Source organism: Amblyraja radiata, chromosome 3 (assembly GCF_010909765.2).
Source record: "Amblyraja radiata isolate CabotCenter1 chromosome 3, sAmbRad1.1.pri, whole genome shotgun sequence".
NCBI classification, from domain to species: Eukaryota; Metazoa; Chordata; class Chondrichthyes; order Rajiformes; family Rajidae; genus Amblyraja; species Amblyraja radiata.
In genome coordinates, this window is record NC_045958.1 from 36,126,456 (window position 1) to 36,150,900 (window position 24,445).

A 24,445-nucleotide genomic window follows, 5' to 3' on the forward strand; every position below is an offset into this window, starting at 1 on the left:
CGAATTTTGAAATTCGCGAGGCTCCAATGCCGAAGCGAGGCCCCACCGCCGCCGCGAGGCCCCACCACTACCGCGGTCCATCGCCGCTAGGCCCCATCGTTGCGAGGCTTCACCGCCGCGGTCTCGATGCCTCCTGGATCGCCACGTTGAACCCCAGCCAGGACCTCGCGGGTAGAAGCCCGGGTCGGACAAAATGGCTGACGGCGCCCGCGGCTGGGCACCACGGAGGCCGTGAAGTGGGCTTTTGTTAAGTTAAAAATGTGAATAACCTGTAAAATATAACATAAATCTGAACGAAACTTGATAAAAAACACACCACAAGACAATTGTGAGTAAGGTGGTGCAAAAATTGTAGCGGTGTCGTATACCATTTTGCCGTAGTTCAGGGCATCCCTGAATCACAGACAGGCAAACAGGTAGACTCACAAACAAACAAGATGAGAGTTTTAGTAATATACTAGACCAAGTAGGGGGGGGGGGGAGTGTGGCCTGCGGCATCACACACACTAGCCACCCCCCACACACACGCACTAACCGCCGCTTGATACTATATTCATATTCATTCGCTCCTTTTACCCCATCCCCCGCCCTATCCACTCACGCATCGCCCCCAACTGCGCAGGCGCGGCAAGAGAGGGAGGGAGTGGGTAGAGAGGGAGGATGGTGAGGGGTAGAGAGGGAGGGGAGTAGAGATTGAGGGGTCGGGGGGGGGGGGCGCACGGCATCATAGGGGTGGGATGATTCCCGAACGCAATACTCCACCACTCACCCATAGGTCCGAATACTCACCACTCCCTAGAGAGGGAGGGGGGCAGAGAAGGAGGGGGGGAGGCAGAGAGGTGGGGGGAGCAGAGGGGGGGGGGGGGGGGGGAAGAGAGGGAGGGGGGGGAGAGAGGGAGGGGGACAGATAGGGAGGAGGGGGCAGAGAGGGAGGAGGGGCATAGAGGGAGGAGGGGCATAGAGGGAGAGGGCAGAGAGGGAGGGGGGGCATGGAGGGGGGCCAGAGGGAAGGGGGGCAGAGGGAGGGTGGGCAGAGAGGGAGGGGGCAGAGAGGGAGGGGGGCAGACGGTAGGGGTCAGAGAGGGAAGGGGGGCAGAGAGGGAGGGGGAGGCGGTAGAGGCAACACCTCCCCACCAGGCGCTGGGCGGCGGACCCGAACGAGGCCGAGGGTAGACGTAGACTCGAGGGAGGCCGCGGGCGGGTGTCGACCCAAGGACACCGAGCGAGGCGGCTGGTGGGCGGGCGGGCGTCGACCTGAGGACCCCGAGCGAGGTCGCCGCCGCAGTTTCCAGTCCAGGGCCCGACTTCATCTCCGGGCAAGTCCTTTCTTCCACCGGCGCCGTCTTTTGAATATCGGGAGGGGGGGAGAGGTCGGGGGGGTTGACGTCACTCGATGCGCATGGAAGATTCTGTGTGTGAGACGGCGCTGAGCAGACCCATTGTGACGTCATCAGCAAAAGCTCGTCATTTAAATATTTTGAGTAATAAGTCGAGAAATAAAGCATGAAATGTTCAGATAAGATGTTCCCGGCCTCGACGGGAAAAATGTCAACTGGAATATGTAAACATTTTATCGTTACCGCATAGTTTTTTCGTGAAGTTGTAAAAACACACACATCTACTCACGTACAAGATCAGAGTTTTAATAAGTACTAGACCAAGTGGGACCCGTTGGGTCCCGTCCCTTCAACGTGCGGTGGGGGGGGATGGGGCGGCCTGCGCCGTCACACACACACTAACCACCCCTCACACACACTAACCAACCCCCCCCCCCCCCCCACACACACATTAACCATCTCCCTTGATATTATATTAATATTATTCATTCGCTCCTTTTACCCCATCCCCGCCCTATCCACTCATGCATAGCCCCAACTCACAGGCACGTTTAGCGAGAGAGAGGGAGGGGTGGTAATAATGGATGGGATTTATATAGCGCCTTTCTAATACTCAAGGTAGAGAGGTGGCAGAGACACAAAGAGATGGGCAGAGACACAGAGGGGCAGAGACACAGAGGGGCAGAGAGAGAGAGAAGGGGGCAGGGAGAGGGAGAGGGAGAGGGGCAGAGAGAGAGGAAAAGAGAGAGAGAGGGGAAAGGGAGAGAGAGGCAGAGACAGAGGGGGGCAGAGAGAGAGAGGGGGCAGAGAGCAAGGGGCAGAGAGAGGGGCAGAGAGAGACAGAGAGAGAGGGGGGCAGGGAGAGGGAGGTGGTTTGTGGGGAGGAGTGTGGCGAGGGAGGGTGCTGGGGGGAGAGAACTGAGAAAAGACGGGGGAAGAGCCATGGGGGAGAAGGGGGTATCACGAGGGAGAGAGGCAGGAGTCAGTGAGGGGGACGAGAGGGGAAGGGGCTGGAGCTGGGGGGCGGTGCGTCCAGCCCCACCAGCGCTCGGCCCCCGTCCCCACCTGCTCCCGGCCCCACCAGCGCCCGGGCCCACCAGTGCCCGGCCCTAGCCTCACCAGCACCCGGCCCTGGCCTCACCAGCGCCCAGGCCCGTCCCCACCAGCGCCCGATCTCACCAACGCCTGGTCCTGGCCCCACCAGCGCAAGGCTCCCTCAATCCCTCCACTCTCCCATCTCACTTCCCAGGATCTTGAGGTTGCAGCAGTGGGCCTCGCAGTCGGCCAGGCTCTGGCCGCTCCACACTCTGCTCGCTCCGCTCCTACTGCTTTATTGTGACAGATGAGCCGGCCAATCGGTGCGGCGATGGTGCGCTGGAAGGGGCGTCGCTGTCCTGGCCTGGGCGTCGCGTCCTGCGTGACTGTCAGGAGAGGAGACCAATCTGCGCATGCGCGGTTTTTAAGGTTTTTAAACCTCACTAACTTTTTCAAAATGCCACCGATTAGAAGGGAAACTTGTTGCACTTGCAGCACGGAAAACAGTGAGTGAGCTGGCGAAAAATCGTTGCGCTATCGTGTACTGTTTTTGCGAAAATAGAAAAACCGCGCAAACTGAAGGACCACAAGATCAGAGTTTTAGTTATGTACTAGACTAAGTGGGACCCGTTGGGTCCCAGCGTCACACGGGAGGGCTGGTCCCCCAACACAATATTGCACCTCTCCACCAATTCCAAGGGACTGGTTTCCAGAGGGCTAGTATGGACATTGTGGGCCGAATGGATTCTTGGGCTAGCGGATCAGTCACTCAAGCCTGTTGTGCTGGCAGCTCACTCACTCATGGCTGGTGGGCTGGCAGTTGACTCACGACTATTCCTTGAAATTCCATTTCAAGCAGGGCGCAAAGCCACCAAATTCAAGTGCAGTTTCATACCATTTCTAGCAGGGTGCAAGGCTACTAAAGACAGCGAGTCATGACCTCTCTCTCCTCCATCTTGCAGAGGCTGAGCCACGCCCACACTTCTGGTTTTTATAGTCCTTTCCCCCCTCCCACCAGAAGGGGCGTGGCCTTCATGGCGTGATTGACAGGAGGGAGAATCTCAACATTTTTTAAACACTAATAACTTTTATGTTTCATTAATGGGAAAAATCCTCGGCACCTGATGAGTGGAGGGGGACTCTGATTAAGATGGCCAAAAATCACAGCCATACGTGGTAGCGTTTTTTCCTAAAATCTATATAAAGCGCAAACAGGAGGTGGTCAAGATTAGACTTTTAATTATATAGAAAGCAAGGCAACTTTAAGAAGGCAAGGCAACTTTAATTAGGCAACACAGCTTTCGCATTTCCAAACCAAAGGCAACACAACTTTCGCATTTCCAAACTAAAGGCAACACAGCTTTAGCATTTCCAAACCAAAGGCAACACAGCTTTAGCATTTCCAAACCAAAGGCAACACAGCTTTAGCATTTCCAAACCAAAGGCAACACAGCTTTAGCATTTCCAAACCAAAGGCAATATATTTAGCATTTCCAAACCAAAGGCAATATATTTAGCATTTCCAAACCAAAGGAAACACAGCTTTAGCATTTCCAAACCAAGGGCAACACAGCTTTAGCATTTCCAAACCAAAGGCAACACAGCTTTAGCATGTCTAAACCAAAGGCAACACAGCTTTAGCATTTCCAAACCAAAGGCAACACAGCTTTAGCATTTCCAAACCAAAGGCAACACAGCTTTAGCATTTCCAAACTATATTTTCAAACCACATTAAGGGCACTGACAGGTCAGTAAAACCACTCACAGTTTAGTGAACATGTGTTCAGTGTTATTCACAGCTCAGACTGAGAGACGTGACCCTCTCGCTCCCCCATCTTGCAGAGACTGACTGAGGCACTCAACACTTCCGGGTTTTATAGTCCCTCCGGAAGGGGTGTGGCCTTCAGGAGAGAGAATCTCAACCTTTTTTAAACACTAATAACTCTTTTATTTTTCATCGATGGGATAAATCCTCTTGTCCTGCACAGCGGAGGGGGACTCTGAGTAAGATGGCCAAAAATCACGGCTGTAAGTGGCAGTGTTTTTTCTAAAATCAATATTGAGAACAACGGGAATTGGTCAAGATCAGGCTTTTAGTAATATAGACTAGACCAAGTGGTCTTTGTATATATACAACGCGCTGTTGCGGGGTGGGTGGGGGGCGACCTGCGGCGTCACACACACACACCAACCACTCACTCCCCCCCCCCCACACACACACAAACACACACTGGGGGGGAAGGGGAGAGGGGGTAGAGGAGAGGGGGGAGATTATGGGGGTAGAGGGGGAGAGAGAGGAGGGGGGAGGGCGGGAGAGGAGGGGGGCAGAGGGGCTTGGGAGCGGAGATGGGAGAGAAGATGGGGTGAAAGGAGGAGGGGGGGAGAGGAGGAGGGGACAGGAGGAGATAAGTGCGGAGCGTCGGGCAGCAGGGAGCGGCGGGGGGCAGTGGCCAGCAGCGGGGGAGCGGGCGTCAACCAAAGGACTGCGAGTTCGGCGGAGGGGGGTGACATCACCCGCAGCGCGTGGAACGCAGCAGACCCATTGTGACATCATCAGCGAGACCATCTCGTTTATTTTCAACATTTTTTCGGATTTGTGAATATTTTCATAAATAACACGAGAAATAAAGCATGAATTTTTCAGATAAGGCGATTTTGGACTCCAGGAGGAAAATCTCTACCGGAATATGTAAAATTTTTACCGTTAGCGTGTCGTTTTTCCGTAAAGATGTAATTATACACAAACAAATAAATACACACACACACACACACATCCAAGATCAGAGTTTTATAGTTATAAGGATACTAGACCAAGTGGGACCTGTTGGGCCCCGTCCCCCAACGCAACCCATTTCCACTACTCACCTGCTCCCCCAAAGTAACCAGTTCTCCCAACGCAATATTCCACCACTCACCCAGAGCCCCCAACTGCGCAGGCACTGCTAATTTCCCCTCATCGCCCAACGCTCCCTCTTCCTCCTCTTCACCCTCCATCTTCTCTCCCGTCTCCTCCACTCCCTCACCTCTCCTTCCCTCTCCTTTTCTCTACTCTAGGCCACTCCCTCCCTCACCTCACCCATCGCACTCGCCCACTAAACACAATGTTTAAATAACATTTCTTCTCCTCATCACCCCCACTTCCTCCCTCTGCACCAACAAATCTCCAATTGACTGGGAGGAGAGAGAGAGAGAGAGATAGATTGTTTCTTGACATTAATAAAAATCTTCACAAATCTCATCAAAATTTGAATTTCAAACAACTTTTCTTCGCTGATGACGTGACAATGGATCTACCTGCCTGCCGTGCCGTCTGCTCGCGATGCGACTGAAGTCACCTCCCACCCCTCCGTCCTCCCCCCATTGTTCAAAAGTCGCCTTGTCGACTGAACACCAAAGATCACCGCTGAAGACTGCGGCATGCGCTGCGAGTGAAGAACGACCAAGGGGGCCTGCCAAAGATCATAGAGCGGAGCCGGGAGCCGGAAGCCGCGTGCGGCCTCCTCTCTCTCCCCTCCGGGCTCTCTTCCCACCGGGCTCTCCCCCCGGGCTCTCTCCCCACCGTGCTCTCTACCCCCCGGGCTCTCTTTCCCCCCCTCTCCCCTCTCTTTCCACCCCTCCTCCCACCCCTCCTCCCCCCCTGTCCTCCCTCCTCCCCCCCTGTCCCCCCTCTCCCCCCCTCTCTCCCCCCTTCCCTCACCCCCTCTCTCTCCCCTCTTCCCCCCCTCCTCTCCCCCCTCATCACCCCCTCATCACCCCCCCTCCTCACCACCCCTCCACCCTCCCTCCTCACCCTCCCCCTCCTCTCCCCTCCGCTTCTTCCTCCCCTCCTCTCCTCTTCCCTCCCCAGCCTCTCCCCTCTCTCCCACTTTCCCCTGCTCTCTCACTCCCCCCTCTCTCACCCCCCTCTCCCCCCCTCTCTCTCCCCCCCTCTCTCTCTCCCCCCTCTCTCTCCCCCCTCTCCCTCTCCCCCTTCTCTCTCCCCCCTCTCTTCCCCCTCTCTCCCCTCTTCCCCCCCCTCTCTGCCCCTCTCCCTCTGTCTCTGTCCCTCTGTCTCTGCCCCTCTGTCTCTGCCCCCACTCTCTGTCTCTGCTCCTCTGTCTCTGCCCCTCTCTCTCTGTCTCTGCCACTCTCTGTCTCTGCCCCTCCCTCTTGCTCTGCCCTCTCTCTCTACCCCCCCTCCCTCTCCCTCTCTAGACGCGCGTGCGAGTTGGGGGCAATGCGTGAGTGGGTAGGGCGGGGATGGGGTAAAAGGAGCGAATGAATAATATTAATGGTTAGTGTGTGTGTGTGTGTGTTTGGGGAGTGGTTAGTGTGTGTGTGATGCCCCTCCTCTCCCCCCCTCCCCCCCGCAACCACGCGTTGAGGGGACGGGACCCAACGGGTCCCACTTGGTTTAGTATATATATATAGATATAAATAGATAGATTTTGTTATGTTTGTACCCTTCTGTTTTAAACAGTATCAAGCAACTAAAAGGCACAGTGAAGTTTGGGCAGAAAGTCTTCGTTACAGGCATCCTGATCTGGATTGCATGACTGGTTTGCGTCGTATTACCATGAATTGTAACTCACTAATTGGTGATACTGGAGCTGTTGCTTTTGCAGAAGCCCTCAAAGATGACTTATGGCTAAAAGGCAAGTTGAGTTTAAAGATATGGTAATAATATAAATATATGTTAAATGCTAAGCTATTTAGTTCTTACAGATTATAGGTTATTTTAATGCAGGATAAATGCTTAAAGGTTCAGTACAGCTTCCTAGTAACAATTGTTTTGTTGGTTTAAGAATGTAACTAAGCTAAAGCTAAACAATAGGACATTTCTCATTTGATCTCTTTATTCTAATTAATTTACTGACCTTAACTAGTTTGCAGTTGGTTGAAGTAATTGACATCCTGATTGTTGTTTTTCTAAACCTTTCCAGCCTGCACATCAGAAGTATGATTGCAAAACTCTCTACTTGTTTTGATGAATATAGCTCCTACAAGTTAAGAAGCTCAATACCATCCAAAAGCGTTGGTGCATGCGCTGTAATGAGCGCCATCTGCAACGTTCACACAAGCATCTTGCCACGGCTTCTTTGACAGTATTATAAAAAGCTACAAAAATATAATTGCAGCAGTGGCATGGGAATAAGAAGACATTTACATCTTCCTTCATGAAGTTCTGGACTCTCCCAACATCGGGAACATGTTTCCTGCCCCTAGCATGTCCAAACCCTAAATAATCTTATATGTTTCAATAAGATACCCTCTCATCCTTCTAAATTCCAGAGTAATCGAGCCCAGCCGCTCCATTCTCTCAGCATATGACAGTCCCGCCACCTACGCTCCACTCCCTCAATAGCAAGAATGTCCTTCCTCAAATTAGGGGACCATAACTGCACACAATACTCCAGGTGTGGTCTCACTAGGGCCCTATACGACTGCAGAAGGACCAATTTGCTCCTATACTCAACTCCTCTTGTTATGAAGGCCAACATGCCATTTGCTTTCTTCACTGCCTGCTGTACCTGCATGCTTACTTTAATTGACTGATGAACAAGAACCCCCAGATCCCGTTGTACTTCCCCTTTTCTCAACTTGACACCATTTAGTTAATAACCTGCCTTTCTGTTTTTGCTACCAAAGTGGATAACCTCACATTCAACCACATTAAACCTCATCTGCCCTCTGAAGGTCCAGGTACACTACCTTCACTGGCTCTCCCTTGTCCATTTTCCTAGTTACATCCTCAAAAAATTCCAGAAGATTAGTCAAGCATGATTTCCCTTTCGTAAATCCATGCTGACTCGGACCGATCCTGTTACTGCTATCCAAATGCGCCGTTATTTCATCTTTTATAATTGACTCCAGCATCTTCCCCACCACCGATGTCAGGCTAACTGGTCTATAATTCCCTGTTTTCTCTCTCCCGCCTTTTTTATAAAGTGGGATAACATTAGCTAACCTCCAATCCACAGGAACTGATCCTGAATCTATAGAACATTAGAAAATGAACACCAATGCGTCCACGATTTCTAGAGCCACTTCCTTAAGTACCCTGTGATGCAGACCATCAGGCCCTGGGGATTTATCAGCCTTCAGTCACATCAGTCTACCCAACACCATTTCCTGCCTAATGTGGATTTCCCTCAGTTCCACCGCTACCCCAGATAATCTGACCACTACTATATCAGGAAGATTATTTGTGTCCTCCTTAGTGAAGATGGATCCAAAGTACCTGTTCAACTCATCTGCCATTTCCTTGTTCCCCATAATAAATTCACCTTTTTCAGTCTTCAAGGGTTCAACTTTGGTCTTAACAATTTTTTTTCTCTTCACATACCAAAAGAAGCTTTTACTATCCTCCATTATATTCTTGGCTAGCTTACCTTCGTACCTCATCTTTTCTCCCCGTATTGCCTTTTTAGTTATCTTCTGTTGCTCTTTAAACATTGCTTCCTGCTCAACTTTGCTATGTTGTACTTCTTCTCTTTTATTTTAATACTGTCCCTGACTTCCCTTGCCAGCCACGGTCGCCCTTTACTCCCCTTGGAATCTTTCTTCCTCTTTGGAATGAACTGATCTTGCACCTTCTGTATTATTCCCAGAAATACCTGCCATTGTTGTTCCACTGTCATCCCTACTAGTGTATCTTTCCAGTCAACTTTGGCCAGCTCCTTCCTCATGGCTCCATAGTCCCCTTTGTTCAACTGTAACACTGACACCTCGATTTACCCTTCTCCCTCTCAAATTGTAGATTAAAACTTATCATATTATGGCCACTACCTCCTAATGACTCCTTTATCTAGAGTTCCCTTCTCAAATCCGGTGCATTACTCAACACAAAATCCAGAATTGCCTTCTCACTGGTAGGCTCCAGTACAAGCTGCTCTAAGAATCCATCAGGGAGGCACTCCACAAACTCCCTTTCTTGGGGTCCAGTACCAACCTGATTTTCCCAGTCTACCTGCATGTTGAAATCTCTCATAACAACCGTAGCATTATCTTTACGACATGCCAATTTTAACTCTTGATTCAACTTGCACCCTATATCCAGGCTACTGTTTGGGGGCCTGTAGATAAGTCCCAATAAGGTATTTTTATCCTTACAATTCCTTAGTTCTATTCATACTGACTTCACATCTCCTGTTTCAATGTCACCCCTTGCAAGGGACTGAATTTCATTCCTCACCAACAGAGCTAGTACCCCACCCCCTCTTTCCACCTGTCTGGCTTTTTGATAGGAGGTATACCCCTTGAATATTCAATTCCCAGCACTGGCCCTCTTGCAGCCATGTCTCTGTTATTCTCACAACATCATACTTGCCAATTTATAACTGAGCCTCTTGCTCGTCCACTTTTTTCTTGTACTTCGCGCATTCATAGTTTGACTTCGGTATTCACCTCCCCTCTCACACCGCTCATAATTGGCTCTGACCTTACTCTCTGATCCCTTCTTGAACTTTCTTTCCCATTAATTCGGGACCTTATACCATCTAGACTTAGACATGTGATGCTATTTCTTAATGGTCACTTACTCAAAATGTTGCTATTGCAAATTGTGTCCACTGTAGCAATTTATGGAATTCACAAGCATAATTTCAAAGGCTCTGATTAATAACAGACAAAAAAAAATAATTGGCCCACCGGTAATTTCCACAAAACAAAAGCAGTAACGTTTAATTAAGTCAACTAAGAAGGGACGATTTGTAAGGAAGCTTGAAAAAGAGAATAGAAGAAAAGGGTTACACTTTATAAAATCGACTTCCCTTTATATTTATGTCAATAAAATTTTTTTTAAATTGTGTTCACTGTTATTATGTACTTTAAGGGTAGAAAGAGATTTGATCGAGCAATAAAACCAGCCTGGAAGCTTTGGGCTTATCTGCTTGGCTTTATTTTTGCTATATATATATGACGGAAATGTTATCTTTGGTGGAAATAATGAACCTTTTACTAATGGCATAAAATTAATTTATGATGTGTTTTATTTTAATTACAGCGCTTGATTTGCAACAGTGTGGCATGTCTAATGAAGGAGCCAAAGCTTTGCTCAATAGCTTACAGTCTAGTACTACATTAATTGTTTTGGATGTACGAAAAAACCCATTAATCGGTGAGTTTAATATTAGAATTAGTTTGCTGATCTATTTTATGTTGAAAAACAAAGTGTAATGTAAATTTTCATGCTCCTGAATTGCCTGCTGCAGTTGGTCATAGTGAAATAGACAGCATCAGTAAAATAAAATTATGCTGAATATTAAATCATTCAATGCTATTAGTTTTTGGTTAGTTTAGAGATACAGCGCCCATGGAGTCTGCGCCGACCAATGATCCCTGTACACTAACACTATTCTACACACTAGAGACAATTTACAAATTTTATCCAAAGCCAATTAACCTGCAAGCATGTGCGTCTTTGGATGGTGGAAGCAAAATGGAGCACCCGGAGAAAACCCATGTGGTCATGGGGAGAACGTATTAACTCTGTGCAGATACAGCACTCGTAATCAGGATCGAACCTGGGTCTTTGGCGCTGTAAGATAGCAACTCTACCTCTGTGCCACCATACCTCTGTCATCTTTGAAGTTTGAAAGACATTTACACCGGTACATGGATGGGAAGCTTTTAAAGGGATTTGGGTGAAATGTAGGCAAATAGGACTAGCTCAGATTGACATTTGGTCAACATGGATGAGTTGTGCTGCAGTGCCTATTTCCATGCTCTATAACTCTTTAGTTATTAGTCTATGCATAAATCAATAATTCTATTATTATTTATATTCATATGTGATAGTAGCAGAATTAGGCCATTCGGCCCATCAAGTTTACCGCCATTCAATCATGGCTGATCTATCTTTCCCTCCTATCCCTATTCTCCTGCCTTCTCCCCAAACCCCTGACACCTCCTGACATTAATATTCTATTAATATTTTGATATTTTACATAATTTGTAATTTTAATGTAGTCCACGATCTACAATGGTTTTTATTTGAAAGATCCCTCAAAAAAGAACTTGTCATTTGGTAAATTTGCAGGTTTTCACTCAAACTGGCCACATTATGACTGTTTCCGCTAGTTAAATAACAAGAGGAAGAAGATTGAACTTTATTGCCTTCCATCACAGTGAGGAGTGTGGAATCCACTGTGATGGATGTTTATGTTAACTTTTATGTGGTTGTGTGTCTTGTTGCTTTTCACTTAGTATGGCTGTATAGTAACTCGAATTTCACTGTACCTAAATTGGTACATGTGACAATAAACTGACCTTTGACCTTGAAACTTCTTTGAACCACAATTTCTATAATTTTAAAAGCACAGTTCTACCATGCTCCAAATCGAGGTTCTAAATTAAGTTTGACGCAGAATTATGAAGTAGCAGATAAACAGGAACATGGGGATTATTTTATTTCCAAACATTAGACTTTATTTGCAAAATTAAAATCCCCATGTGAAGATTCTTGAATCCAATATATATCTATTATTAACTGAAGAATGTAGTACTGTATAGCCACAACACCTTTGTAAAGAAAAAAAACCCCATTGCGCTGGAGTAACGCAGCAGCACGAGTTCTGTACTCCATGTGCCAACTTATGAAGGCAAGCATACCATATGCCTTCTTTACTACTATATCTACTTGTGTTGCCACTTTCAGGGAGTTACTTGGACCCCAAGATCTCTCTACGTTAATGCTTTTAAGGGTCATGCCATTAACTGTATACATTCCCCTTACATTCAACCTCCCAAAATGCAACATCTCACACCTACTTGGATTAAACCCCACCTGCCATTTCTCTGTCCACTTCTGTGACAGATCTATTTCATGTTGTAGGAACTTAGGTCAGTTGTGGGCGCTGCGAGTCGGCTTCCTCGACGGAGAGGTGACTTTTTCCATTTCACTTCTCCGCCTCCTATCAGCTTGGATTGGAGTGGCCTTTCCCGGAGTTGGGCCCAGAGCTTCAGCAGCAGGCGCAGCGTGGACTTTTCCATCGCGGAGTGGGGGCGAACCCTTGCCGGTGGTCGCCAGAGAGGAGTGCTCCGATCGCTGGCCTGGTGACTTTAACATCATGGGGCTGTGGTCTGCGGAGCTTCTAGCCGCGGGCGTGGCGTGGACTTAGCATCCGGAGTCTGGGATCCCTTGCCGTGGATCGCCGGTGAAGAGCTCCGACCGCCGGCCTGCGGCCTATGGCATCCTGAAGCCGCGGTCTCCGGTCAGAAAGTGGCACTCCAAGCCGCGGAGTGTGTTCGACCGTCCCGACGTCGGAGTTTCAATCATCCCGATGAGAGGCCCTGTACATCCGGCCGTCTGTAGCGGCGACTACATAGGGTTTATGGCCCCGACCACAGATGAACAAGGGCGAAGGACTGACTGAACTTTGTTGCCTTCCACCACAGTGAAGAATGCTGTGATGGATGTTTCTGTTGGATTTTATTGTGTAATGTGTGTTCTTTTTTTCAGCTGTATCGCTGCTGGCAAATTCAGTTCATTGTACCTTGGTTGGTGCATGTGACGAATAAATTTGACTTTTTATATGTTGACAATGTTCCTCACTATCCACAATTCCCCCAATTTTGCTATTGTTTGCAAGGTTACTAACAAACCCATCTACTTTTACATTTCCGTTGTTTATATATTTTTCACAAAAAACGTTCCTCATAGATCCCTGCAGGACTTCATTCATCACACCCTCCAGCTAGAATAAGTCTTCCACCACAACCCTCTGAGTCAGCCAGTTCTGACCATGATGGTATGGATCCCATTAATCTTAATCGTCTGGATTAACTACCATGAGAGACTTTCTCAAATGCTGTACTAAAATCTATGCAGACAACATCCACTGCCCTACTATCATTGATCACCTTCATCATCTTCATAAATCTCAGTCATGTTACTTAGACATGGCAAAGCAATGCTTGCTGTCCCTAATTAGCCAATTATTTTCCAAAAGTGAGTAAATCCTATCTTGAAGAATCCTTTCCAGAAGCTTCCCAACCACTGACTTGAGGATCTCTGTCTTCCTCCATTCTTAAACAAAGGAACAACGTTGGCTATTCTCCAGTTCTCCAGGTCTTTGCCTGTGGCTACAGAAGATACAAAGATCTTTATCAATGCCCTTGCAATCTTGGCTCTCTCAATAGAAACATAGAAACATAGAAAATAGGTGTGGGAGGAGGCAATATTTAGAAGGTTATTGGGATCCATTGGGATTATCCCGATAACCTGGGATAGATCCCACGAGGCCCTGATGAGTTATGATCTTAATACCCTTCAACAGCCCCACACCACCACCTCCCTGATTTGACTGTCCTGGTGTATCAATGTTCCCCACATTGTCCTCACTGTCCTCCATGTTCATCTCCTTGGTAAATACAGCTGCAATGTACTTGTTTAGTACCTTACCTACATCCAAGCATAAATACCCTCTTATCATTGAACCTTTATCTTATTTACCCTAGTTACCCTATTATTTTATTATACATATAAAAAGCATTGGAATTTTGTTTAATCCATCTCACAACAATGAATCAATGGCATTTCATTATTTATTTTGTCCCTTCCCATTACCTGCCTGAGTTCTTTCCTGCTCTCTTTATATTCCTCGAGGGCTCTGTCTAATTTCATCTAAAACTTATATATGTTTTCTTTTTTTTGGGACCAAATTCACAATTTATGGTCATCCAAGGTTCCCTTACCTTCCCATCCTTATCCTTCCTCCTTACTGGAACATGCTGGTCCTGAACTCTGATCATCTGGCCTTTAAATAACTCCTATTTGTCAGATGTGGACATACCCAATAACAACTACTCGAAATTTATTCTCCTTAGTTCCTGCTTAATATTGCTGTAATTTGCCTTACCCCATTTAAGTACCTTCTCCAAAGGTACAGACTTATCCTTATTCATAGCTATCTCAAAACTTATGGAATGTGATCACTGTTCCCAAAATGGTCTTCCACTGAAACGCCAGTCACCCAGCCAGACTCGTTTCCCAAGACAAGTTCCAGTATGGTCCCTCCTCAAGTTGGACTATCCATATACTGTTTCAGGAAACCCTCTTGGACACATCTAACAAATTCTGCCCAGTCTAAGCCTTTTGCACTGAGTAAGTCCCTCTCAATATTGGGGAAGTTAAAATCACCCCCTACAACAACCCTTTGGTATCTCTCTGTAATCTGTCTATATAATCTGTTCCTCGAGGTCCAACTATTTTTTGGGAGGATTAGTGTATAATCCCATTAGTGTGTTTGCACCTTTGTTATTTTTGAGCTGTGCCCATAATGCCTGAGTGGATGAACTCTCCAGTATGCCTTCCCTGAGTGCCACCATGACATTCTCCCTGATTAGTAAAGCAACTCCTCCATCTCTTTTACCTCCCACTCTATCACTGTCTGAAACATCAAAACCATGGAACGTTCAGCTGCAACCAGGTCTCCGTAATGGACACAACATCATATTTCCAAGCACTGATCCAGGCTTGATTCTGAAGAAGGGTCTCGACCCAAAACGTCACCTTTTCCTTCGTTTCATAGATGCTGCCTCACCTGCTGAGTTTCTCCAGCATTTTTATCTACCTTCGATTTTTCCAGCATCTGCGGTTCCTTCTTAATCAGGCTTGATTTCATGTGCTTTCTCCATGATACACCTTGCATTTAAATACATTACTTCAGCCCATCAGTTTCACCATATTCCTTAACCCCTCCTTGGCTGTAATTCCTTTGAGATTTATTGGTCATAATCTTTACCTTCCCATCAGTACTTCCATTTGCTGACCTTCTGCTCTGGCTCTTTACCCCCTGCCACTTTAACCTAACGAGTAGCACGTGAACGTTTCTGCAGGATCTTGGTTCTCCTCCAGTTCAAGTACAACCTACACCTCCTTTACAGGTTATCTCTACATCTGAAGAGTTCCCAATAGTCTTACCCTGATTTAAAAAAAAACCCATCTCATGTACACTGCTACCCTACTTTGTCTCGTTTTTTAATGGATAGATGTCATGCTTTTTGTGATTTAGCCAGAATTTCCAAATGAGGTAGCGATGGCCGATGTTGCCACTATAGAATTAAAGCCAGTTTTTACCCATAAACGAGTACAAATTAGGCACTTTTAAAATATGCAATTATGGTTAAATATTCTTTCTAATCATTGTGGGAGATAATGATATTGAATTCTACATGTTTTATGGAATCTAAGTCCTTAATTATTTCCATAACATACAATTAAAGATGTAAATTACTTTTAAAAGAAAGATTTCTAAAATGTATTATTTTGTTTTGAATATTAGGTAAAATTTGATTCTTAAAATATTTACTTTGTAAATATTAACCTTCTCCAATTGGTTTTATGTTCATTTTTATGGGTACCAAAATTAAGATTTTTCATGTGAAAAGTGGTCCTACATTGCAATTCTTCTTCGGAGTTGAGATTGCAAGTGTTCAATAGTTTGGTTAATAGTTCTGCCAGGAATTAAAGGCTTATTCATTCCCACAATTAACTTACTAATTACCCCTTTTGGAATTGATGCACAATCAGAGCACTACTCATAATAACTGATCCTATTTCCGAACGGTTGCTGGGATTCTCAGTTCACATCACACAATTTGTAGGTTTGTATGTTTTCATTACAATTTGTATAGCGCAAGTGGTATTTCATGGCTGGTGGATGGGTACCAATAACTCTAATCATTGTTTTTTTTTGTTTGGATCTATTTTTCATTTGTGTTTTGAATTTCTTTATTTCTCTGTTGAAAGTAAGCCATGTGCTTCAAAATTAACGAATGGTTGCAGTGCCATCTGATGAGGAAATTAAGAACTTCATTGAAATTTCACAGGCTGTTTTACAGGCAGTTATAAATATGCCCACAGTCTCCTTGAATATTATCATTGTTGGTTTGTAAAGATTTATTAACAATTTACTGTACAAGTGCAATCAAGTTCAGGATTCCACCTATCTACAAAAATGTAGAAGAACAAAACTGATTGGCTCTACGTTCCTGGCACACTCTGCAGTTTAGACGAGAAGATTGAAATTGCAACAGTTCTACAGCAGTAACACAGGGAAATTTAAATTCAAGTTGTATGTTAATGATTTGGATGAGGGGGATTGAAGGCTTTGTGGCCAAGTTTGCGGATGATACGAAAATAGGTGGAGAGGCAGGTAGTGCAGAAAAAGCAGGGATTCTGCAGAAGGACTTGGACAGGTTCTGAGAGTGGGCAGAAAAGTGGCAGATGGAATATAGTGTAACAAAGTGTGGAGTCGCATTTTGGTTGTAGGAATAAAGGCATAGCCAATTTTCTAAATGGGAAGAGAATTCAGAATTTCACGAGGTGCTGGAATACGAAAACAGGGATGTAATGCTGAGACTCTAAAAGGCTCTGGTCAATACGCAGTTGGAGTATTGTGAGCACTTTTGGGCACCATATCCAAGGAAGAATGTGCTGGCCCTAGAGAGGGTCCAGAGGAGGTTTACAAGAATGATCCCAGGAATGAGTGGGTTAACATATGACGAGGTTTGACGGCATTGGGCCTGTACTCGCTGGAGTTTTAACTACCTACAAACAACCCACTTTTTTAACCCCTCTCTTCCCTGACGCTATTGCCATTATTGTTGTAGCAATATTGTTCTGATTGTTACCAAGGAAAATAATTGATAGCTGTTCTTTGCTAAAAGCATTTGGCTACTGTACTTTAAATTTGCCTCTACTTTCCCTGTTTGACCTATTCATGGTGGAATTTGTGGGACGAGTGGCCACTTGACATATTGTGGCCATGCTAGTAATTTAATAAAGCTTTATAATTAGTCTAATATTCCACTTTCCCTCACAGCCAGAAAAGTATTTTTCTGATGAGTATTTATCCAGTTTTGTTTGGGAACTTACTGTTCATGCTGATTCAATTGCCCTTTTGGTCAGTGTATTTCAGATTTTAATAAACTTGCCAATATTTCTGGAACTAAAGAGTTTCTTCTTTGTTTAAAAATCCATAACTGAGCAATATTGTCAAATTTCCCTATCACTTTCAGTTTTCTTTATCGGGCAACTTTATTTGATCTAATTCCTTGACATAATTTAAGTATTTCCATGCCAATAAGTTTTAGTAAGTCTCTTGCAAACTCTTGTTCCTAAAACCAGAGCTGAAAATTGAACACGATGATTCTTTGGCATCTAAAAAATGTTTGATAAAATGTATGATAATTTTACTTTTATCCTCTTACCTGTATTTATAAAGCAGAGGTCCATGTGTCTTGAACATATTTATTGATATAACCTGTCATTTGTAAATATTTTCATGCATTGATGACCAAGTATCCGTGTTCCTTACAAAGTTAATTTATATTTAACTTATATAATCTGACATTATTCATACCAACATATATCACATCACATTTATTTGCGTTGTCATCTCGAGATGTATTTTACTAATCTATCATTATTCATTTGAAATCTGTTCCTGTTTTATTTGATCTTTACTATTTTTCTAGCTTTGTGTAACCTACATTAAAATTGTGTCTCTGAGCTAATATTGAAATATCAGGTATTAGTCCTACCAACATACCAAAGGGGAATAGCACTGCATACTTCCTTCCTGGGATGGCGGGACTGTCATATGAGGAAAGATTGAAAAGACTAGGCTTGTATTCACTGGAGTTTAGAAGGTTGAGGGGGGATCTTATAGAAACATATAAAATTATAAAAGGACTGGACAAGCTAGCTGCAGGAAAAATGTTCCCAATGTTGAGCGAGTCCAGAACCAGGGGCCACAGTCTTAGAATAAAAGGGAGGTCATTTAAGACAGGTGAGAAAAAACTTTTTCACCCAGAGAGTTGTGAATTTATGGAATTCCCTGCCACAGAGGGCAGTGGAGGCCAAGTCACTGGATGGATTTAAGAGAGAGTTAGATAGAGCTCTAGGGGCTAGTGGAGTCAAGGGACATGGGGAGAAGGCAGGCACGGATTATTGATAGGGGACGATCAGCCATGATCACAATGAATGGCGGTGCTGGCTCTAAGGGACGAATGGCCTCCTCCTGCACCTATTTTCTATGTTTCTATATTTCTATGTTTCCAGTCTGCAGGAGAAACATACATTTCATCACTATACACTGTTTTCTATTCTGTAGCATTGTTTTTTATTCATATTATCTCTGTCCCTTTAATTTCAGGGACTAGAATATTGGCAACGTCTTTTATAGTTCAAGTTCAAGTGAGTTTATTGTCATGTGTCCCTGATAGGACAATGAAATTCTTGCTTCAGCACACAGAACATAGTAGGCATTTACTAGAAAACAGATCAATGTGTCCATATACTATAATATAAATATATACACACATGAATAAATAAAACGATAAAGTGCAAATAACAGATAATTGGTTATTAATAATCAAAGTTTTGTCCGAGCCAGGTTTAATAGCCTGCTGGCTGTGGGGAAGTAGCTATTCCTGAACCTGGTTGTTGCAGTCTTCAGGCTCCTGTACCTTCTACCTGAAGGTAGTAGGGAGATGAGTGTGTGGCCAGGATGGTGTGGGTCTTTGATGATACTGCCAGCCTTTTTGAGGCAGCGACTGCGATAAATCCCCTCGATGGAAGGAAGGTCAGAGCCGATGATGGACTGGGCAGTGTTTACTACTTTTTGTAGCCTTTTCCTCTCCATGGCGCTCAAGTTGCCGTACCAAGCCACGATGCAACTGGTCAGCATGCTCTCTACGGTGCACCTGTAGAAGTTAGAGAGAGTCCTCCTTGACAAACCGACTCTCCGTAATCTTCTCAGGAAGTAGAGGCGCTGATGAGCTTTCTTGATGATTGCATTAGTGTTCTCGGACCAGAAAAGATCTTCAGAGATGTGCACGCCCAGGAATTTGAAGCTCTTGACCCTTTCAACCATCGACCCGTTGATATAAACGGGGCTGTGGGTCCCCATCCTACTCCTTCCAAAGTCCACAATCAGTTCCTTGGTTTTGCTGGTGTTGAGGGCCAGGTTATTGCGCTGGCACCATATGGACAGTTGCTCGGTCTCTCTTCTATACTCTGACTCATCCCCATCAGTGATACGTCCCACAACAGTGGTGTCGTCAGCGAACTTGATGATGGAGTTCGCACTGTGACCGGCTACGCAGTCATGAGTATAGAGGGAGTATAGCAGGGGGCTGAGCACGCAGCCTTGAGGTGCTCCCGTGCTGATTGTTATCGAGTCTGACACATTTCCACCAATACGAACAGACTGTGGTCTGTGAATGAGGAAGTTGAGGATCCAATTGCAGAGGGATGCGCAGAGACCCAGTTCTGCGAGTTTGGTAACCAGCTTGGAGGGGATGATTGTGTTAAATGCCGAGCTGTAATCGATGAATAACAGCCTGGCATATGAGTTATTGTTGTCCAAGTGGTCCAGGGCGGAGTGGAGGGCCAGCGAGATCGCATCCACCGTTGATCTGTTGTGGCGGTAAGCGAACTGTAGTGGGTCCAGGTTTTTGTCGAGGTAGGAGTTGATTTGCTCCATGATCAACCTCTCAAAGCACTTCATCACCACCGGCGTTAGTGCCACTGGTCGATAGTCATTGAGGCACGTCACCTTACTCTTCTTGGGCACTGGTATAATTGATGCTCTTTTAAAGCAGCAGGTGAGAGGTTGAAAATGTCCGTAAAAACTTCAGCCAGTTGGTCCACACAGGTTTTTAGAACACGACCGAGCATACCATCAGGTCCAGTCGCTTTTCGAGGGTTCACCCCTCTGAAGGATTTCCTGACGTCAGCCTCTGTGACTGAGACTGAAATACCATCACAGCGAATGGGGGCTCGGGAAGGAACATCAGTATTCTCCCTATCAAAGCGTGCGTAAAATGCATTGAGCTCGTCAGGGAGTGATGTTTTGTCGACATTCGAGTTGCCTCCTGGTTTCCAGGAGCCTTATAGGGCATGTTTTCAATACGTTTTGACCTTCCAGATACATAACATATATTACATGATCCTCATCAACAACAACTCTATTGAATATTATCACACTAACTTTTCCATTCATAACTCTATACTGTCTTTATTTTTTCTGCTAATTCTCATCTAAATGCCAGTTCTTTCTCAGATTGGGTCGCAAAGTGGATCCTGTACTTTTTCTATTCAGCCTCTGCACAGCCTGCTTAAAATAAATTAATTTAGGAGAAGAAATGTCTCCTGGATCAGTTACCAGTTCAATTTTTCAATTGAAAACAAATATGCAGCACAATGAACTTTTTCTTGTTTAGATGTAGAATATTAATGCTCTTGTTAGTTATCTGTAAGATTTCTAGCTTTTTGAAGAATAATTAATGGAGGTTCAAAATGGCTCATTTCTACCCCCAAAATAAACTGGTATTTTACAATAGGACCTGTGTTCTAGTCTATATCTGTGCCCCAATGTTTCATTGCCTCAGGCCAAGGCTAGGATAGCATAGCAAAATGGGTTTTAGCGCAGTGTATCTGGAAAAGTGCGAAAGAAAAATCGACGATGGACTCTCAATAGGCTCTTACTTCCTCCAAGCTTAATTGATTGTATTTATAATCCCAGTTTATTAAAATAACATTTATTGCATTTTAACCACATGTTTTCATTCCATTCCACTTCAAAAATATCCTTTTGAAGAATTAAGGTGCTAGTTCATTCAATTCTATTGGAATCGGGTTGCTTCACTGATATTTGAGTTGCTGTGTTTTGTCAAAATCTTTTCTTTCACTCCATCAATTATTGTTTGTTGATTAAAATTCTGGATGGTTTTGATTCAGAACATTAAAACTTTTAAAATTCTGATCAACATTTATAATGCTGATCCTGTTTACTAACATATCAACAGCACAATTTAATTTTAATAATTGGAAGTCCTGTGATGTCTTGCAAAAATAAATAAATATTACATAGAAACATAGAAAATAGGTGCAGGAGTAGGCCATTCGGCCCTTCGAGCCTGCACCGCCATTTAATATGATCATGGCTGATCATCCAACTCAGTATCCTGTACCTGCCTTCTCTCCATACCCCCTGATCCCTTTAGCCACAAGGGCCACATCTAACTCCCTCTTAAATATAGCCAATGAACTGGCCTCAACTACCTTCTGTGGCAGAGAATTCCAGAGATTCACCACTCTCTGTGTGAAAAATGTTTTTCTCATCTCGGTCCTAAAAGATTTCCCCCTTATCCTTAAACTGTGACCCCTTGTTCTGGACTTCCCCAACATCGGGAGCAATCTTCCTGCATCTAGCCTGTCCAACCCCTTAAAATGTTTGTAAGTTTCTATAAGATCAATCTTTTAAATTCTAGTGAGTACAAGCAGAGTCTGTCCAGTCTTTCTTCATATGAAAATCCTGACATCCCAGGAATCAGTCTGGTGAACCTTCTCTGTACTCCCTCTATGGCAAGAATGTCGTTCCTCAGATTAGGAGACCAAAACTGTACGGAATACTCCAGGTGTGGTCTCACCAAGACCCTGTACAACTGCAGTAGAACCTCCCTGCTCCTATACTCAAATCCTTTTGCTATGAATGCTAACATACCATTCGCTTTCTTCACTGCCTGCTGCACCTGCATGCCTACTTTTAATGACTGGTGTACCATGACACCCAGGTCTTGTTGCATCTCCCCTTTTCCTAATCGGCCACCATTCAGATAATAGTCTACTTTCCTGTTTTTGCCACCAAAGTGGATAACCTCACATTTATCCACATTGAACTGCATCTGCCATGCATTTTCCCACTCACCCAGCCTATCCAAGTCACCTTGCAGCCTCCTAGCATCCTCCTCACAGCTAATACTGCCCCCCAGCTTTGTGTCATCCGCAAACTTGGAGATGTTGCATTCAATTACCTCGTCCAAATCATTAATATATATTGTAAGTAGCTGGGGTCCCAGCACTGAGCCTTGCGGTACCCCACTAGTCACTGCCTGCCATTGTGAAAAGGACCAGTTTACTCCTACTCTTTGCTTCCTGTCTGCCAGCCAGTTCTCTATCCACATCAATACTGAACCCCCAATTATTGTTTTCATTATAATAGGATAGGAAAATATTAAAAATTCCAGGGCACTTAAGAGTGAGGAGGGAATAAAATATTAGATGAGAACTAGGGTGGATGTAGAAATGGATAATGTGTGGTTGAGGTTATGGGTGAGGGAACAAATATAGACACGGGGTTTGCAAAGGTAACGAAGAGGATGGCTTTTCTTATTTCAATGTTTCTGTTTTCTCCAATTGCTTACCCTTGGGTGGATTGTTTAAAGTGTTTGAAATGTCATGAGACAGCTAATGGTGCAAAACCACAAAATGAGTACAACTAATTGAACTGTAATTTGATCAAAATGTACAGGCAGAAGATCAAGTTATCAAACCAGAATTACCTCCAGCCAAAGTTAGTTACTCTACTCCACCCGTATGTTACATATTGAGTTACTGGCAGTCTCTTTACACGTTCAACACAGAACATTAATAGGTGCAGAATTAGGGATGTGTGCACAAGAGAGTCATGCAAGTTATTCATCATCTATTTCATTTGGAGCCTATCAGCCATTCTGGTACTTATTTATACAGGTTGACCTGTGCGTTCTAACAATGTGCCAGTTTCCAGGATCAGAACATATATTGATGCAAAAGGAATGTAAATGACAATTAATTTAGAAAACCCAACACATGGAAAATAACCTGAAGTTATGTTCTGTTGACAGAAGTGGGCGTAGATAAGTTGCCAAAGGAGGATAGTTTGAAACAAATTGCGGACCTGAAACATTTGGCTCATAACATTTTGAATGTGCAATTACTATTTTTAGAATGATGACATATGCAAATAGGCAGCATCCGGTATGCAATTTCCTATATGTCCCTAATTTACAGACATTCAACTTTTATAGGCTGTGCCATTGGACTTTCATGTATCTTTTTTTATTGAGGGCAGGATGAGAAATAATTAAATCCATCCAAATGTGAGGTTATCCACTTTGGTAGCAAAAACAGGAAGGCAGATTACTATCTAAATGGCGTCAAGTTGGGAAAAGGGGAAGTACAACGGGATCTGGGGGTCCTTGTACATCAGTCTATGAAAGTAAGCATGCAGGTACAGCAGGCAGTGAAGAAAGCTAATGGCATGTTGGCCTTTATAACAAGAGGAATCGAATATAGGAGCAAAGAGGTCCTTCTGCAGTTGTACAGAGCCCTAGTGTGACCTGGAGTATTGTGTGCAGTTATGGTCCCCTAATTTGAGGAAGGACATTCTTGCTATTGAGGGAGTGCAGCGTAGGTTTACAAGGTTAATTCCCGGGATGGCGGGACTGTCATATGCTGAGAGAATGGAGCAGCTGGGCTTGTACACTCTGGAGTTTAGAAGGATGAGAGGGTATCTCATTGAAACATATAAGATTGTTAAGGGCTTGGATGCACTAGAGGCAGGAAACATGTTCCCGATGTTGGGGGAGTCCAGAACCAGGGGCCACAGTTTAAGAATAAGGAGTAAGCCATTTAGAACGGAGACGAGGAAACACTTTTTCTCACAGAGAGTGGTGAGTCTGTGGAATTCCCTGCCTCAGAGGGCGGTGGAGGCAGGTTCTCTGGATGCTTTCAAGTGAGAGCTAGATAGGGCTCTTAAAAATAGCGGAGTCAGGGGATATGGGGAGTAGGCAGGAACGGGGTACTGATTGGGAATGATCAGCCATGATCACATTGAATGGCCAAATAACCTACTCCTGCACCTAATGTGTATTGTCTATTGTTTAAAGATTCAAACCAACTTTTGGAGACACTATAACCCACATCATAGCCTGGTCACTGGAGAAGTAGATCTGTATAATTTTGATAAAATGTGCTCATTTTACCTTTGGTATTATAAGCTTTGAGTTCACATAGCTTCCACTAATCATTTTTTCTTTTTCCTTCTAGACCGCTCCTTAACAAAATCCATTATTGAAAGGATATTACTGAATGGAAATGCAATGAACTCTGAGGTGATGCACATTTTTTGCCCAACATAAATTTTACATTAATTCTATCCAAGGCAAAAGTGTATTATATAGGCTAACTATTTACCATAATTACAATTATCATGCAGTGTTGCTCAGCATATACTGTATTACACTTTACACATATTGGT

General features: G+C 44.7%; 1 protein-coding gene across 6 annotated transcripts in view; it reads left to right on the forward strand.

Annotated features, from left to right (window-relative positions):
- cep78 (centrosomal protein 78) overlaps positions 1-24,445 on the forward strand; it is a 133,217-nt gene that overhangs the window by 56,721 nt on the left and 52,051 nt on the right. For all 6 annotated transcript variants that reach the window (XM_033017588.1, XM_033017592.1, XM_033017590.1 and 3 more), the window contains exons 6-8: positions 6,832-7,006; positions 10,357-10,470; positions 24,235-24,299. In XM_033017588.1, the coding sequence (XP_032873479.1) occupies positions 6,832-7,006; positions 10,357-10,470; positions 24,235-24,299 (354 nt within the window). The remainder of the gene's footprint in view (positions 1-6,831; positions 7,007-10,356; positions 10,471-24,234; positions 24,300-24,445) is intronic.